The sequence below is a fragment of the Mobula birostris genome, chromosome 1 (assembly GCF_030028105.1).
Source record: "Mobula birostris isolate sMobBir1 chromosome 1, sMobBir1.hap1, whole genome shotgun sequence".
Classification (NCBI taxonomy): domain Eukaryota; kingdom Metazoa; phylum Chordata; class Chondrichthyes; order Myliobatiformes; family Myliobatidae; genus Mobula; species Mobula birostris.
This window is the reverse complement of record NC_092370.1, coordinates 116575397-116593687: the sequence shown is the minus strand read 5'-3', so window position 1 is coordinate 116593687 and position 18291 is coordinate 116575397. Positions and strand designations below refer to the sequence as shown.

Genomic DNA, 18291 nt, shown 5'->3' with positions numbered 1-18291 from the left:
GACTGCACTGAGCTCCGAGGTATGTTCAGTGACTTTGAGTTGGTCTTGTACCCTTTCCCAGATTGTGCTTCTCTATTATCATTTCCCTGACTTGTCTTGAATATTTCTTCAGTCTTCATTTTGGTTTGGTCTTTTGAGAATCTATCTCACTGTTGGACCTTACAGAGAGGTGGGGGTATTTATGCTTATGAATTCATTGAAAACAGGTGATCCTCCAATTTTCTGCATCACTAAATTGGGTGAGTTGGTAAGGTAATAGTATATTACACCTGAGGAAAGTTAGTGCAGTAATTACAAAGGGGATGAATGCTTTTTCAGTTGAACAATTTTGGTTTTAATTTTTCGTAAATTGTTGACAGGTTTGAGAATTTTTCTTTTGATTTGACATGTTTTGTAGATTAGCTCAAAAAATCCTACTTTGATTTTTTTTAATTTAGAAAAATGAAATAGTAAAATGTGAAAATATTTGTGGGGGTTGAATACTTTTTCAAGGCACCGTTTCATTGCTATAATCAGGGAGGAGGTACTGGAGCCTAAACACACACACTCACCGTTTTATGAACATTTTCTTCCCCACTGCTATCAGATTTCTGAACAGTCAATGAACTGACCCATGAACACTACCTCACTAATATTTTGCTCTCTTTTTGCTCTACTTATTTTAATTTATCTATAGTGTGGTGGCTCGCCCACGCGGCAGGGAACCGGCTCCAGTAGTCGCGGGCGAGTCCGCAGCCAGCGGCAACTGAGAGGGCTCTGAGTGTGGGGCAGACCTCGGTCCGGAAGCCGACGTCACTTCCGCCCCGCAAAGAGCAGGGGATGCTGGGAGCGGGCACTTAAGCGTGCAGGGATTTAAACAGTAAACAGTTCAACCAGACCTTGCTCGACTCAGTGTGTTGCTTTCACTCATTGCGTATCAGCGCGACTACATTGGTGACCCCGATGGTCCAACGGCATTTGGACCCAGCATGAACAATTCGGCTCTGCAGAATGCAGTTTCCCTTAAACTGCCAACCTTCTGGACCACTCAACCCCTGGTCTGGTTTGAGCAAGCAGAGACCCAGTTCCAGGTCAGGCAAATTGTCTCAGACATCACCAGGTATTACTACGTGGTGAGCGCCCTCGACCAGGAGACAGCAGGCCACGTTATCGACTTTCTGTATCAGCCCCCAGCAACAGACAGGTACGAGGCACTCAAGGCCCTGTTAATCCGCACATTTGGCCGCGAACGGGCCGCGCGGTTACTGCATATGGGCGGCCTGGGTGACCGCGCGCCATCAGTCCTGATGAGTGACATGCTAGCACTGGCAGACGGCCATAAGCCTTGCCTGCTTTTTGAACAGATCTTCTTGGAGCAAATGCCAGAAGACATCCGCCTCCTGCTAGCAGATGAAGACTTCAGAGACCTGCGCAGGGTGGCTGCCCGAGCAGATGTGCTTTGGCGCGCCAAACAAAATGGCGGAACCACCATCGAAATTAGTGCTGTGGCACAGCCGAAAGCCCAGCCCTCCCGCATCCCAGCAGCAGAGCACATAACATCCACACCAAGGGACGGCACCACTTCTGAGTCTTGGTGTATTTATCATCAAACCCGCCGCTGCCGACTGCCATGCTCGTTCCAGGTAAACGCCAGGACCAGCCGTCGCTGACGGCTATGGCGGCTGGTCACCGTGATAGCCTCCTCTACGTTTGGGACAAGCACTCCAGGCGTAGATTCCTGGTGGACACGGGGGCGGAAGTCAGTGTCCTACCCCCCTCGAGCCACAATACTGGAACTAGAAGAACAGGACCGGAACTTACGGCAGCCAACAGCAGCACCATCCGCACCTACGGTACAAGAACCATCCCCTTGCAGTTCGGTTCCAGCTGCTTTACATGGACATTTATGCTGGCCGCAGTATCACAGCCATTGCTAGGTGCAGACTTCCTCTTTGCGCACTGCCTGCTCATGGATTTGAAGGGACGATGATTGGTTGATGCGAGGACATTCCAGACTTTCTCCCTCGGTGAGGCCAGGTTACCAGCCCTGCATCTGGACTCCGTCACTTATTCCGACAACGAGTTCGCCAGAGTGTTATTGGAGTTCCCATCTATCATCACACTGCAGTTTTCCTCAGCAGACCCCAAGCACGGCGTGATGCACCACATCCCCACACAGGGACCTCCCTTTCATGCCCGGGCCCGCAGGCTACCGCCCGACAAGCTCCGCCTCATGAAAGAGGAATTCAAGAAGATGGAAGAGATGGGGATTGTGTGGTGTTCTGACAGCCCGTGGGCCTCCCTAATCCATATGGTGCCCAAGTCCGCGGAAGGGTGGAGACCGTGCAGTGACTATAGGAGGATGAATGACACCACTATGTCCGGTCGCTATCCGGTACCACACATCCAGGACCTTATGGCCAACCTGCACGGGGTGCGCAACTTTTTGAAGAGTGTCCTGGTTTGAGGGTATCATCAGATCCGAGCCCATCCGGACGATGTACCCAAGACAGCCCTCATTACCGCCTTTGGCCTGTTCGAGTTCCTCAGGATGCCGTTCGGGCTCAAAAACGCGGCCCAGACGTTCCAGCGCCTGATGGATGCAGTAGGGCGAGATCTGGACTTTCTGTTCATCTACCTGGATGACATACTTATCGCCAGCCGCTCCTGCCAGGAACATCTAGCACATTTACGCCTGCTCTGCTGCCGCCTAAGTGGCTACGGCCTGGCTATCAGCCCCGCCAAGTGCCAGTTTGGCCTACCCGCCACTGACTTCTTGGGACACCGGATTGACTGCCATGGAGCTGTGCCCCTGCCAGCAAAAGTTGAAGCCGTCCGCCAATTTGCCAGTCTGTTAAAGGCCTGCAGGAATTCGTTGGGATGGTTAACTTTTATCACCATTTCCTGCGCTCAGTGGCCCGGATCATGCGGTCCCTTTCCGGCTTGATATCTGGCAAGGTCAAAGAGGTCACCTGGACAGAGGAGGCGATGGTGGCTTTTGAACAAACCAAGAACATACTAGCAAACGCCACGCTTCTGGTCCACCCCCGGGTCAACGTCCCCACTGCCCTCACTGTGGATGCCTCCGACGCAGCAGTTGGTGGCATGCTCGGGGAGCTCATCGAAGGCCAGTGGAAGCCGCTCACTTTTTTCAGCTGGCACCTACGACCCTAGGAACTTAAGTACAGCGCTTTCAACAGGGAGCTGCTGGCCCTGTACCTTGCCATCTGGCACTTCAGGTATTTCCTGGAGGCAAGGGGGTTTACGGTCTTCACAGACCACAAGCCCCTCACTTTCGCGTTTGCCAAAGTGTCAGACCCGTGGTCGGGCCGCCAGCAACGCCACTTGTTGTACATCTCGGAGTTTACCACCACGATCAAGCACATCTTCGGGAAGAACAAAGTGGTGGCCGACATGCTGTCACACACCTCTGTCCAATCAGTGCACTCTCTGTCTCTGGGGGTGGATTATGCGGCGTTAGCTAAGGCACAATGACTGGATGGTGAGATGCTGGCGTACCAAACCGCAGTGTCAGGACTCTGCCTCGAAGACATACCCATTGGGCCTGAAGGTAATGAGCCCCTTTGTGATGTGTCCACCGGGCAACCTCGGCCCAATGTCCTGACCGCTTGGAGGCGCAGCGTTTTCGACGCCTTGCATGGTTTAGCCCACTCTTCCATCCGGGGGACCACCTGGCTGATTGCAGACAGGTTTGTGTGGCACTTCCTGCACAAGCAGGTTGGGCACTGGGCCAGGATATGCACGCACTGTCAAACCTCCAAAATCCAGAGGCACGTGAGGGCCCCACTGCAACCCTTCCAGCCGACACATAGAAGGTTTGAACATGTCCATGTGAACATCGTCGGCCCACTGCTGGTTTCGGGAGGAGCGAGATACCTGTTCACCATGGTGGACTGGTTCACGAGGTGGCCGGAATATATCTCACTCGCTGACATGGCCATGGAGATGTGCGCCAGAGCCCGGATTACCACCTGGGTGGCAGTCCAACGGCCTGGTGGAACGTTTCCACAGGCACTTGAAGTCAGCCCTGATGGCACGTCTCTGAGGGCCAGACTGAGTTGACGAACTCCCCTGGGTGCTGCTTGGCATCCGCATGGCACCCAAGGAGGACCTGGCCGCATCATCGGCCGAACTGGTTTACGGTGCCCCGCTCACAGTTCCCGGTGAGTTTGTGCCAGCACCCCATGGCCAGGAGGACACACCTACGGCAGTCCTAACTAAACTACGGGAGCGGCTTGGAACACTTTCCCCAGTCCCGACGTCCCATCACGGAACAACACCCTCTTTCGTGCCCAAGGACCTATAACAGAGCAAGAATGTTTTCGTTCGCCGAGGCGTGCACAGACCACTCCTGCAGCGACCATAAGAAGGGCCCTACAAGGTGGTGCGCTATAATGGAACGACCTGTGTTCTCGACATCGGCAGTCGTGAAGAGACTTTTACCGTTGACCGTCTCAAACTGTCGCATCTAGACCTTGAACGCCCGGTTGCGGTGCTACCCCCATGACGACAAGGCCGACCACCTAAAAGAACTGACAGTGTGCAGGCTGTGGACTCTGCACCTCCTAGCGCCGGTTCTGGGGGTTGGGTCATGTGGCGGCTTGCCCATGCGGCAACTGAACTGGCTCCACTAGTCGCGGGCGAGTCCACAGCCGGTGGCAACCAAGAGGGCTCTGAGTGTGGGGCAGACCTCAACCCAGAAGCTGATGTCACTTCCGCCCCATAAAGAGCAGGGGATGCTGAGAGCGGGCACTTAAGTGCACGCGGATTTAAACAGTAAATAGTTCAACCAGACACTGCTCGACTCTGTGTGTTGCTTTCACTCGTTGCGTATCAGCGCGACTACAATAGTCTTATTGTAATTTTTAATGTATTGCATGGTACTGCTGCTGCAAAACAACAAATTTCATAGCATATGGCAGTGATATTAAATCTGGTTCTGAATCTGCTAAAAGCCGCCTTCACCATTCTATCTTCCCATAGTGCAGCATTTGCTCTTATTTGAATTAAACTCCATTTGCCATTCCTGGGCCCACTTAACCAGCTGATCAAGATCCAATTTACTGTCTACGATGCCACATATTTTAATGTCTCTCTTTCAATATTGTTATTAGTTTCTACATAAAAGAATACAGAGTACAAGAAAGTATATATAAAAGTTGGAAAAAAAACAACTACCAATTACATTATATCTATTCATGATAACAATCTCATTCATGTAGGTTAATCAAAGTTATATTGAAATATACTAAATTATTACCATTTTATTACAAAAGAAATCTAACCCCTACCAAGACTAAAGCTGTTTATTAAGGAGAATAAAAGGTAAAATACCTTCTCGTATAATAAAAATTAATAATAACCAACATCTAAATTTAAACAATGAATTAAGGTTTTTGAAAGTTTTGAAAATAATTCAGAAAGGGTCCCCACAATGTCTTGACGAGATTCAGAAATCGAACAACGAATCTTCTCTAAATCTAAGCATGACATAACATCACATAACCATTGAGCATGAGTAGGAGGAGAAATATCTTTCCATTTAAACAAAAGCGCCCTCCAAGCTATAAGAGAACTAAAGGCCAAAATATGTAAATCTGATGTCTTCAACTTGATATCTTGTCCAACAACAGTACCAAATAGGGCCGTCAGAGGATTAGGCTTAAAATTGACTTTGAAAAGTAAAGAGAAAGTTTGAAAAACTTCCTTCCAATATTTTTCAAGACATGGACAAGTTCAAAACATATCAATTAATGAAGCTTCTCCATTATTACATATATCACAGTAGGGAGATACATCGGAATAAAAATGAGATAGCTTATCTTTAGATTTTTAATGACATCTGCAAACTTTAACAAAGAAAATGCAGCTCTGAACAGGCCATTTAGCCCATGATGTTTGGCCAATCGTGATGCCAATTTATACTAAATGTCCTCTTCATGTTCCCTTTAGATTTATGTGTACATCTTTAAGCCTCATAATCTCCACTACACTACCTGCTTCCACTACTACACCTGGCAGCCTATCAACCCATTCCAGGCACCTGCCACTGTGTGTGTAAATAGAACTTCAAAGGTTCAAAGGTCCAGTATAATGTCAGAGAAATGAAAACAGAGGTGCCCGAAAGAATGAATGACAGATAAACGTAAGAGCCCCAAAGTCCTCCCCCTAGTTCCCCTCCTTCCCATGCGTAAGCGGCAGCGAGCAACACTTCCCCTCCCCCCACTGGCAAAATATAAAAGCAAGCATCGGTACCACCACCGAGCACCCAGCGTGAGCAAAGCAACAGACTTGCAGTTACCCCAAAGATTTCGCTTTTCATCCGGCATTTGGCATACCGCAAATTCTCTCTCTCTCTCACTAATAAGGGAGAAGGAGGTATCTCTGTTTTTTTCCCCAGTGAGCGGGGAGACATAACAAACAACTTGCTGATTTATGATGTTAAGAGTCTGTTATGTCACTTTTTTCGAGCTCTGTGCCTGGAGATTGCAAAGATCTCAGATCTTTGGGTCCACAGCAGATATCCCGACTCCCTGGATGACACACGGGTCTCCTGCCATGACACCGACCTTCGATCCGCCCGTCTCCAGAGCCCTGAGATCTTAGGCTTCCAAATTCGAGCTGGACTCTCAGACCAAACCCTTGACGTGCTGAGCAATGGCCAGTTATGGAACCCTGAGAACGGGTCCCATTCCCGCAAAGGACTGAAGTCAGCGTGTAACTCCAGGTTAGGGTCTTCAAAAGAACCCTGAAAGGGAAAAATAAAGATATTAAATATGGAAACAGCTGTTTCTATTTTAACTTCATCAGTCCACAGGACCTGTTTCCAAAATGCATCAGGCTTGTCTAGGTGTTCCTTTGAACCTTTTGAATAGAACTTTTTGTCCGCAATGAGCAAAGGTATGTTTGGAGAAAAAAGGGTGCAGAATTTCAGGAAAAGAACCCGTCTCCAACTGTTAAGCACGGGGGTGGATCGATCACGCTTTGGGTTTGTGTTGCAGCCAGTGGCACGGGGAACATTCACTGGTAGAGGGGAGAATGAATTCAATTAAATACCAGCAAATTCTGGAAGCAACAAAAAAGCCGAAGATGAAAAGAGGATGGCTTCTATAACAGGATAATGAACCCAAACACACCTCAAAATCCACAATGAACTACCTCAAGAGACGCAAACTGAAGGTTTTGCCATAGCCCTCACAGTCCCCTGGCCTAAACTTCATGGAGAATCTGTGGACAGACCTCAAAAGAGCAGTGCATGCAAGACGGCCCAAGAATCTCACAGAATTAGAAGCCTTTTGCAAGGAAGAATGGGTGAAAATCCCCCAAACAAGAATTAAAAGACTGTTAGCTGGCTACAGAAAGTGTTTACAAGCTGTGATACTTACCAAAGGGGGTGTTACTAAGTACTGACCATGCAGGGTGCCCAAACTTTTGCTTGGGGCCCTTTTCCGTTTTTGTTATTTTGAAACTGTAAAAGATGAAAATAAAGTTTACTTGCTTAAAATATTAAAGAAATGTGTCATCTTTAACTTTATGCCTTTTGGAAATCATTTCATCTTTTACTCACTTAGCTATTCACAGTAACAGAAATTTTGATGGGGGTGCCCAAATTTTCGCATGCCACTGTATGCCTTGTACTGTGTATTACTGTTGGTACTGTGTTTTGCACCTTAGCCCTAGGATAACGCTGTTTTGTTTGGCGGTGTTCATATATGGTTGAGTGACAATTATCTCAAACTTGAGTCCATGTATGTGTAGCGTACTGTAAGGTTTCACTGCCAATGTAATGGCCTCTCTGTAAGGTTTCACTGCTAATGTAATGGTTTCTTTGTAGCAGCAATGTTTGGGTTATGACTAGAGATAACGGGGTTTGGAATGCTGTTGTTGTTTCTTGTGAGTCTGGAAGAGAGATTTTCGCGGTCTTTGGTCAGTGAGAGGAGAAGGAAGATGCGTGTGGAGAGAGCTGGTAGATCACCGGATGGAGTGGACCGGGAGCGAGGGTCTGAAGGTTGGCGACACTCGGAGGAGGTCGATGGTTGATGAATGGCCATATTTGTGAGCTCCAAAGTGCACTTTTGACTTTTCTGTTAAAATGGGCCCTTTTTTCTTTTTATTTTCTTTCATCATCATCAGGTGCCATGCCCAGTTTGAGCTTTGACTGCCATGGCCCACACACTCCTGTTTCGGGTCAAGTGGATCAACTCATCAATTTCCAGTTCTCTGGCTGTTGTCTCCATCGTCATTTATCTTTGTCTTCCTCTTGCTTTCTTCCCTTCAATCTTTCCCATAATTACCGTGCATTCTAACTCCTCTTTCCTAATCACGTCCAATGAAGTTACGTTGCCTTTTCATGATCTCATACATTATTTCTCTTTTTGTGCTTGCTCTGTTCATGGCATCCTCGTTAGAGATTCGTTTTGTCCATGATATTCTTTGCATCCTCCTCAAAAACCACAACTCTGCTGCTACAATTCGTTTCCTCATGTTACTAGATATTGTCCAACATTCCGAGCCATATAACATAACTGGATAAATGTAACATTTCAGTACTCTGAGGTGGGTTGTTATACCTAGTTTAGTATTGGTCAGAATACTCTTCATTCTCGTGAAGGTGTCTTTTGCCATCCCTATTATTTTCTTTACTAACCCTATATTTAGATTAAGATTTATAAAGTTCAATAAGTTAATTGCATATGGTGTACTGTCTGATATTTTGCGGTGCGCATTTGTAACAGAGCAAATTAACTCAGCATCCACACAAACGCGACTTCTCAGATTGGCGGGGCCAGAAGTTGTCTTCCCCTAGACAAACACGTGCTGGCCGAGCCTGAGGGTTACAATTGTGGGGGCTCGTCTGGGATTGATTCCGTTGGATGCTGTGTGATTGCCCTGAGCATTGAACTAGTGGGCTGTGTGTTTAAATCTGTGCTGGAATGGCTGTTGCTGGGGTGGAGCAGTGGTGCGCCTCCGTGGGGTTACCGGTAACTAATATGTGCGTGTTGAATGGAGTGGATAATCGTACCCTAGATGAATTGTTAATTCGATTTTTGTGTACAATTAAAGCTATTGGCAAAGTTGAGATCGTAGCGTGGCGTTTTGATAAAATGGCAGGTTCAGACCTTGTTTTTGTTCAGACTAGCAATGACTTAATGGTAGTGGGACTGCCAGCATCTTTTGGTGCCCGGGTGAAGCGGGGCCATGGCCTGTCCATACTGTCAGGGAGGAGGAGAACGTAGCGGAGCGGGCTGAGTCACAGGTTGAGTTTCCCGTAGCAGGGTGGTGATCAAAAAAGGAGACGGGGCTCAGGCGGAGAAGAGGAAACATGCGTCGGTGCCTCCATTACTGCGAGAGTGGCCGTAGTTGGAGTTGAAGAACCAGATCTTATACCAGGTCGTGCCACCCCCAGACCGACCCCGGTGTTGCCAGCTGGTTCTGCTGGAGAAGTATAAGTCACTTCATGATGATTCTGGGCATTTGGGGGCGGAAAAGACCTATGGATTGCTCAGAGACCTGGCATACTGGCCCCGAATGAAGTCAGAGATTAAAGAATACTGCAAGTTGTGCATTCGATGCATACGGCGGAAGACACTGCCTACGCAGGCAGCTCCCTTGTCCCACTTGCAGAGTGCGGGGCCTCTGGACCTGGTGTGTATGGATTTCTTGGCAATAGAACCTGAAGCCAGCAACATGGCGAATGTCTTAGTCATCACGGACCACTACACCAGATAAGCTCAGGCTTTTCCTACCAAGGACTAGAGGGTGTCTACGGTGGCTAAAGTGTTATGGGAGAAGTATTTAGTTTATTATGGCCTCCCCAGGCAAATAACTAGCGATCAGGGACGGGATTTCGAGAGCAGACTCATCCATGAGTTACTGGGCATGCTTGGAGTCGAGAAGTCGAGGACCACGCCCTATCACCTGCAGGGTGATCCCCAGCCGAGAGGTTTAATCGGACCTTGCTAGACATGCTTGGGACCCTGGAGATCAACAAGAAGAGCAAGTGGAGTCAGCATAAGCAAATTACCATGTCATTACAATCTGAGATATGCAAAAGTGTTAATAAATCTGAGAGTCAGACAATTCAGGAATCCCTATACAGAGTTCACATCATCCAGTCGTGTGCATCCCGAGGGTGCCCGTGCCCAACCCCCGCCCCCCGCATATAGACATCACAACACACCAGCGACCCACGAATGACCAATAGAGTGGCGTCGGCCAGCTCAGTCCGAGATAGTCCATATGATGTCAACGCAGAAGACGAGCGAGGAAACATAAGTCCATGGTAACCAATGACAACAGGCTCATACCTCACCGTCGAGATGTCCCAACCAATGTTGACCAAAAAGTCTTTGATGGCCCGCTGAACAGAGGACTCGTCGTACTTCTGTCGTTTGGACACTCAGGTGTCCGACAGCGGTTCTTTCATCGGGACTGCTATATCCATAATCACTGCAGCCGGACCAGATCGAATAACAAGATCTGGCTTGCAGAACGTCCCGGCTGTCGGTATCCTGGGCTCCTTGAGCACCTTATGTCCTCTTTTCCAAATACGTTTTGCAATGAAACGAGCAACCCGATTGTGCCTCGCTCAACGTGCGAGATGAGTCACAGTACAGGCTTGCAGCACATGACGTAAAGATTTGGATGCTCCACACAGTCCACGGCAGGCAGTGTCCATGCTCCCTGGACGTCCACGACAGCGTCTAATTTTAGTCCCAAAGGTGCTGGATCTTAGCTGAATACCCCAGATAAACAATGGGTGAAACACCCAGTAGTATCCGAACCTGAAGAGTTAGATGAGGGGGTACAGAGGTCTCAGAGAATTAGGCTGGCCTACGTAGCACCAGAGGAACAGGGCGTGACCCTTACTGTTCTGGGGAGCTATGTCACTGCCCTTTACACCTGGGTTGGACTTTGTGTTTTGCAGGAAGGGTTGGCGAATTATCTCAATGTCATGAGGACATGACGAAATTTGTGGGGGGAGAGTGTAGCTTGCTGTAAGATTTCACTGCAAATGTAATGGTTTATCTGTAGCATCAATGTTTGGGTTATGACAAGAGATAATGGGGTTTGGAATGCTGTTGTTGTTTCTTGTGAGTCTGGAAGAGAGATTTTCGCGGTCTTTGGTCGGCGGGAGGAGAAGAAAGAAGACGTGTGGAGAGAGCTGGTAGATCACTGGACGGAGTGGACCGGGAGCGAGGGTCTGAAGGTCGGCGACACTTGGAGGAGATCGATGGTCGATGAATGGCCATATTTGTGAGCTCCAAAGTGCACTTTTGACTTTTCTCTTAAAATGGGCCCTTTTTCTTTTTATTTTCTTTACTATCCCTATATTCAGATTAAGATTTGTAAAGTTCAGTTAGTTAATTGCATACGGTGTACTGTCCGGTACTTTGTGGTTCGGATTTGTAACCAGGCAACACATCACGCAGCATCCACACAAACGAGATTTCTCAGATTGGCGGGGCCAGAAGTTGTCCTCCCCTAGACGAACACGTGCTGCCCGAGCCTGAGGGTTACATATATAATAACCATTTTTCCATGTCAAAAAAAGATAGATGCTTAAATTTTGAAATAAAATCTTAGAGCAGAAAGTACTTGAAAGCATTCGGCATGTTCCTTAGAGTTAGAAACTTGGAGTTAACGTTTCTGCTCAAAGATACTTTACTACATGTTAATGTAAACATTTCGGCTTGAAGATGCATTCTAAAAAGTGCCTGACCTGAAAATTATTTTTGTCATCTGCACAGAAGTAGCCTGACTTGGTGAGTGTTCTTAGTTTAGATTGTTTTTGTGACTGTTTTAATTAAACTTATGAAAAAAATGTTTGTTGGGTTTTAACTACCCTTTGCTGGTCAGTTATCAGTTCCCAAAAATGATTCCATTTCACTTGAACCCCAACACTGGAGAGATGTTTGACCTTTTTGCAGCTTCACTGACACAGTGATCCAGAGCACAAGCTCACTGCTGTTTTCTCCATTTCACAGGACTCATGGGGGAGATTTGATCATTTTATGTTTGCATTCTTTGTTGGAAGTTGACAATCTGGTATGATTTACAGTATGAACGTTGTTGGTGTGTGGTGGGCGAACATTTGCCAGTCTGCATTTTGGGATCAGCAGCTGTAATTTCTGGACTTTAACATATTAGATGACCTTTCCTTGGCCCAGCACGTTAATGCAATCATAATGAAGCATGCCAGCATCTTTACTTTATCAGGAATTAAGGAGGTATGGCTTGTCATTGAAAATTCTGCTTGCATCATGGTCTGGTCTGGCAATTTGAATGCACAGGATCATAAGCTGCAGAGAGTGGTGCACTCTCCCCAGTACACCATGGGTGTGTTGCTCCCAACTATTGATAGTATCTCCAGGAAGGCAACGTCTATCATCAAAGATGCCCACGGTCAGGCCATTCATAGTTAACATCGGGCAGGCCTGAAGTATCACACCTTCAATTTCAAGAACAGCTTCTTCACTTCACCTGTTTGTCTCTTGAACCTACTGGTAAAACCCTGATCACTACATTTCAGCAGCCACCTTGACTACTTTGCACAAAAATGGACTTTCTTTTTATGTTCTAACTGTATTTTCTTGTAAAAATTGGATGCTTTGTGCCTTGATGCTGCTGCAAGTAAGATTTTCATTGCACCTGTGTATATATTGTATTTAACCATGTATTGTGTTTATGACAATAAACTCGACTTTGATTTCTTGTTCTGTTGCTTAACTGCTTGAAATCTCTAGGAATGCACGTTGGCCTTTTTACAGTCAAGTCTGCTGAGCAATGACTTATAAGATTTGAGTTTCTGATTTCCAACATGCTTTAGTGTTTAATACTCATTATTACTCTCGCTTCAGGATTTCAAGTCTTAAAAGTTTTCAACATGAAGTGTTTGATGGTAAATGCAGTGAAATCAGTGCCAGACACCTTAGCAAAGTTCACCATCTAAATGCTCTTAAGTGTTTCTTTACTTATTTCAGAACCAAATAGAAAAATACTGAGTAATTTTTGCTGTGCACTTAGAGGCTGCAAGCAATTTTAAGCATGATTGATCTCACACTTAACAGCACTTGATTAAGCAATCATGGGAGGCCAGTAGTATTTCAGTATTGCAAGCAGCAGTGAGAAGAAGCAGGATCTGCATTAATCTTCCACATTGTGGTATGTCAGTTTCTGAAACACACGGAATGATGATATGTATGTAATGTGAACATAAAGTGGGTTTTATTTTTAAAATGAATGCTTGCAGAAAAATCCTTTGAGGGAGAAATGCCTTTTATTTAGCTGTATCACAATATTATTCCATACTGAAAACCACAGGAGAAAAGGGTACACTCATTCTTATTCATCTTTACCAACTTCACAATGTCCCAAGTACTTTACAGAGAGCAAAATAACTTTGAAATTTCAACTTTGGTGTGATTGATTCTCAGTAGCGTCTGGGTAAACTTTAGGCCAGTTATCAAATATGAGTCCTGTGTATCCAAAATGGTAACAGAATTGTGTTTTTTTTCCAAAATGAAAAGCTGCAGAAAAAAAACTGAAAATACTGGAAGCACTCGGGAGGTCTGGCAGCATCTGTGGAAAGTGAAACAGAGTTAATATTTCAGGGTCTTTGTCAGAGTCTGCTGAAGGGTCTTTGACATGAAGCATTAACTGTTTCTCTTTTTGCAGATGCTACTGGTTGAGGGTTTTCATTATTTATAACAGACCTGTTTTTCTTGAGGAAATGGTCCTGACAACACAGGGCAAGCCTGAGTGTTGAGAGAACACTTAGTCTTTAAAGTTATTGTTTTCCCATGCCCCACTTAATAAGGCGTGAATGTAATGTTTCAAATCTAAGACAAGTTAGTTGTCATAAGTTAGAGGATTTTATTTTTATCAAAGTTCATCTCTGACCATTTGGGTAAAGGAAGACCTCTTTGTATTTTTAGCTCTGAGGGAAAAGCGTACAACTGTGGTTGCACAACTGAAACAACTCCAGTCAGAAACGGAACCAATTGTGAAGATGTTTGAGGACCCAGAAACTACAAGGCAAATGCAGCCCACCAGGTATGCACTATATACCTTGCAGTTATTTATGGAAGTCAAATGGAGATGTTTTTAAACCAAGTTCCTAAACTTTGAAGGATGAACATGATGATCAGCTACCTGACTATGATTAATCCTAAAAGCCCTCTAAATAAGTAAATAAAATAAAATAAATATTCTGGAGTTGGATATGGTTAATCTTATTAAAAGTGCACTGTATTGAAAGGATAGGCCGGTAGGCAGAGGTGGTGGGGTTGCTTTGTTAGTGAAAAATGAAATCAAATCTTAGAAAGTGATGACGTAGGATTGGAAAGTATAGAATCCTTGTAGGTAGAGTGAAGATGCTGCAAGAGTTAAAACAGACACTAATGGGAGTTATGTACAGGCCTCCGAACAGTAGCTAGGATGTGGGATAGAAATTGCAATGGGAGACAGAAAAGTCAATGTTATGATACTCATAGAGGATTTCAATATGCAGGTAGGTTGGGAAAATCAGATTGGTTCTGATCCCAAAAGAAGAAATTTGTAGAAGGCTTTTGAGATGCTTTTTTTTTTCAAAGTCAGCTTGTGTTTGAGCCCACGAAGGGTTCTGTAATGAACTAGATTTGATTAAGAAGCTTGAGGTTAATGAACCCTTAGGAGATAGTGATCATAATATGATAGAATTCACCCTGAATTCTATCATATTATAAACCCAGTTTGAGAGGGAGTCAGAGTTATCCGTATTACAGTAGAGTAAAGAGAATTACAGAGCCATGAGAGAGGAGTGGTCAAAGTTGATTGGAAGGGGACACCAGCAAGGATAATGACAGAACAGTAATGACTGTAGTTTCTTGGGGCAACTTGGAAGGCGCAGGATAGATACACCCTAAAGATGAAGTGTGCTAAAGGGAGGATGAGGCAACCATAGCTAACAAAGGAAGTCAAAGACAGCATTAAATGAAAAGAAAGGGCATATAATATGGCAAAAATTATACTGGATAACAAATTTTTTTGAAAGTGTTGCTTCCTTGAAGTTTTTTTTGGTTTATGATTGCTTGAAACTGAACACGTAATTTCAGACTACTTATATTTGGAGAAACAAGAAATTAACTTTTATTGAAAATAATGCAGTTAATTGCATAATGGTGCTGATGCTTTGCAATAGTTCAACTAAGCTAAAATATATTGTTGATGATTTTCATTTGTGCTCAGTGTCTGAGCTTTCTTGCTTAAGTGTCCAATAATAATCAGCCAGCACTGGTGGATTCCTGTTGCCCTGATACTGTTTCTCCATGACCACAGTGTCCTGGTGAAACCTTTCATCATGTTTGTCATTGACAGCACCAAGATTTGCAGGAAAGGAGTCTGAATGGGAATGCAGAAAATGAATCTTTAGTGACATGTTGCACTTCATGGTTTTGTATGCTTGAAGCACGTTGTCAACCAGCTGCAGGTAGTTTGCTCTGTAATTGCCAAGAAAAGGTTCAGCAACATCCTTGAGTGCCTTCTGTGTGATTTTCTTCCGTCCTACTGGAAATCCTTCGAGTTGCCTGTCGTTGATGACCTGTTTGATTTGTGGACCAATAAAAATGCCTGTCTTAATCCTGGGCATCAGTTATTCTAGGAAACATCTGTCTCAAATATTGAAATCCTTCAGACATTTATAGCCTTTCTAAAACCTGTCCTGCCATGCTGCATCTGCCCTGCTTAGGCATGCCTAGGCCTGTCTGGACAAGATAGAAAATGTTCCTGTGTACATTGTGGGCAACATTTTAATTGATGAATTATGAATTGAAATAGCAAATTTAGGCGACTTCAAAAACATGGTGCCTGATGGGGAAATTTCATGGTGATTTTCATGAACAGCACCATGAAATTTCCCCATCAGGCACCATTTTTTTGAAATCGCCTAAATTTCAAGATACACCCAAAAGTATGCATGAAGCAAAATCTTTTCTGTGCTGTGTTAGTGGTAAGTTAGAGGATTGGGAAGCTTTTAAAAACCAACAGAAAGCAAATAAAAAGTCATCAGGAGAGAAAAGATGAAATATGAAGGTAAGCTACCCAATAATATCAAAGAGGATACCAAAAATTTTTTCACATATTTAAAGGGTAAAAGAGAAGGGTAAAAGTGGATATTGGACTGCTGGATAATGATGCTGGAGAGTTAGTAATAGGGGACTGAGCATTGGTGGATGAACTTAAGAATTTTGCGTTAGTATGGAAGACAGTAATGCGACAGTGTCAGGGCGGAAGTGAGTGTAGTTACTATTACTAAGGAGAAAGTGCTTTGGAAGCTGAAAAGTCTGAAGGTAGATCGGTCACCTGAACCAGATGAACTACACCCCAGAGTTCTAAAAGAGGTAACTGAAGAGATTGTGGAGACATTAGTAATAATCTTTCAAGAATCATTAGATTCTGAAATGGTTCTGGAGGACTGGAAAATAGCAAATGTCACTCCACTGTTTAAGAAGGGTTGGAGGCAGAAGAAAGAAAATTGTAAGTCAATTAGCCTAACTTAAGTGGTTAGAAAGATTTTGGAGTCCATTACTAAAGATGAGGTTTCAGAGTACTTAGAGGCACTTGATAAAATAGGCCAAAGTCAGTGTAAGAGCCATGTATCTCCTTATTGTCTTTCTGTGTTGTATTTGTGTTGCACATCCTCACTCTGGATTAAGGTCATTTGTCACGTGGAGTGGTGGTAGAAATATGTAGTAGAGCAGTAGAGCTACTAGGACTTGATGTTTCAATCCCTATGGTAAGTCGGCACTCTCGATGTTGGCAGTGGGCTTGGAGTGGTGACAAGGAGGGAGGGTAGATACGTCATTGGGGTCATCAGGTGGGCACCCTCCTTCTTTGACGTCTCCAGAGGGCTCAACGGTGCTGCCTGCCATCCCAGATACACCCCCCTCAGTTCCATACCTTCCTGTCTTCATCTTGCAGCCCAGTTGTTGTCTTTCCTTTTAATCCAAATCCAATTGCTGCTTTCTTCTGCATTTGACAAGGACTTGATTGCTTGTTGGAGGAAGTGACCCCTCGCCCCCATCTTTTTCAATAGACTGGTCGTAGATGTAGCAACAAATCCCCTGCATCCCATTTCTGCAGGGAAAATTTTGGTCTTCTAGCCATTCTGGGCAGCTTCAGTTGCTAAATATAGTCTCCTGTTCATCTGCATGGCGATGTAGAGAGAGGGTGAGTAAAGGGTGCATTCTTTTTGTTGACTGCTCATCTTTGTTTGAATTTGATCCAATTACGTTGTCTCATTTTCGTTTTACATGAATTACGGAAGAGTCATAATAAAGGATTAAACATACTTTTTTGACTTGAAATTCACTTAATTGGAAGCACATCATACAATGCGATACCCCCTCACTTCACCTCTTTTAGTTTGTTTTCAAGTAGTTGCTACAGTCAGCATGGTTTCCTTTAGGGGAAATCTTGCATGACAAATCTGTTGGAATGTTTTTGAGGAAGTAGCATGCAGGATAGACAAAGGGACAGTCAGAGGATGTTGTGTACTTGGATTATCAGACGACCTTCGACAAGATGCTGCAAATGAGGCAGTTTAACAAGAGCCCAGAGTATTACAGGAAAGATACTAACTAGCGTGGATAGAAAATTGGCTGGCTGGCTGGCAGGAGGCAAAGACTGGGAATAAAGGGGGCCTTTTCTGGTTGTCTGGTGATGGCTAGTGGTGTTCCACAGGGCCACAGGGGTTGGTATGGGGACACTTCTTTTCAAGTCATATGTCAGTGATTTGGATGATGGAATTTCTGGCTTTGTGGCTAGCTTTCCAATTATACGAAGATAGGTGGAGGGGAAGGTAGTGTTGAGGAAGCAAGGAGCCTGCAGAAGGACTTGGATGGATTGGGAAAATTGACAAAGAAGTGGTAGATGGAATATTGTGTAGGGAAGTGTATGGTTATGCATTTTGGAGGCCAAGGCATTGAGTATGTTTAAAGTGGAGGTTGACAGTTCTTGATTAGTCAGGGCGTCAAAGTTTATGAGGAGAAGGCGAGACAATGGGGTTGAGAGGGAGAATGGGTCAGCCATAATGGATTTGCCCAAGCAAACTCTGGACCATATGGCCTATTTCTTCTCCTATGTCTATGGCCTTAAAGAATAATTAAGTTTATTGCTGTTTCACAAAAGGTTTGTATGGAATATTGTAATCTGCATTAAGCAATTGTATTAACCCTGTATTTTATACCATGATCTAAAATATGCAGATGCTATCACCTACCCATTTAACCTTTAACGGTTTGATTGGTTTTG

General features: G+C 44.9%; 1 protein-coding gene across 1 annotated transcript in view; it reads left to right on the top strand.

The window, feature by feature from the left end:
* LOC140204096 (eukaryotic translation initiation factor 3 subunit E-A) overlaps positions 1-18291 on the top strand; it is a 210396-nt gene that overhangs the window by 19357 nt on the left and 172748 nt on the right. The window contains exon 3 of the mRNA XM_072270472.1: positions 13938-14055. Within this exon, the coding sequence (XP_072126573.1) occupies positions 13938-14055 (118 nt within the window). The remainder of the gene's footprint in view (positions 1-13937; positions 14056-18291) is intronic.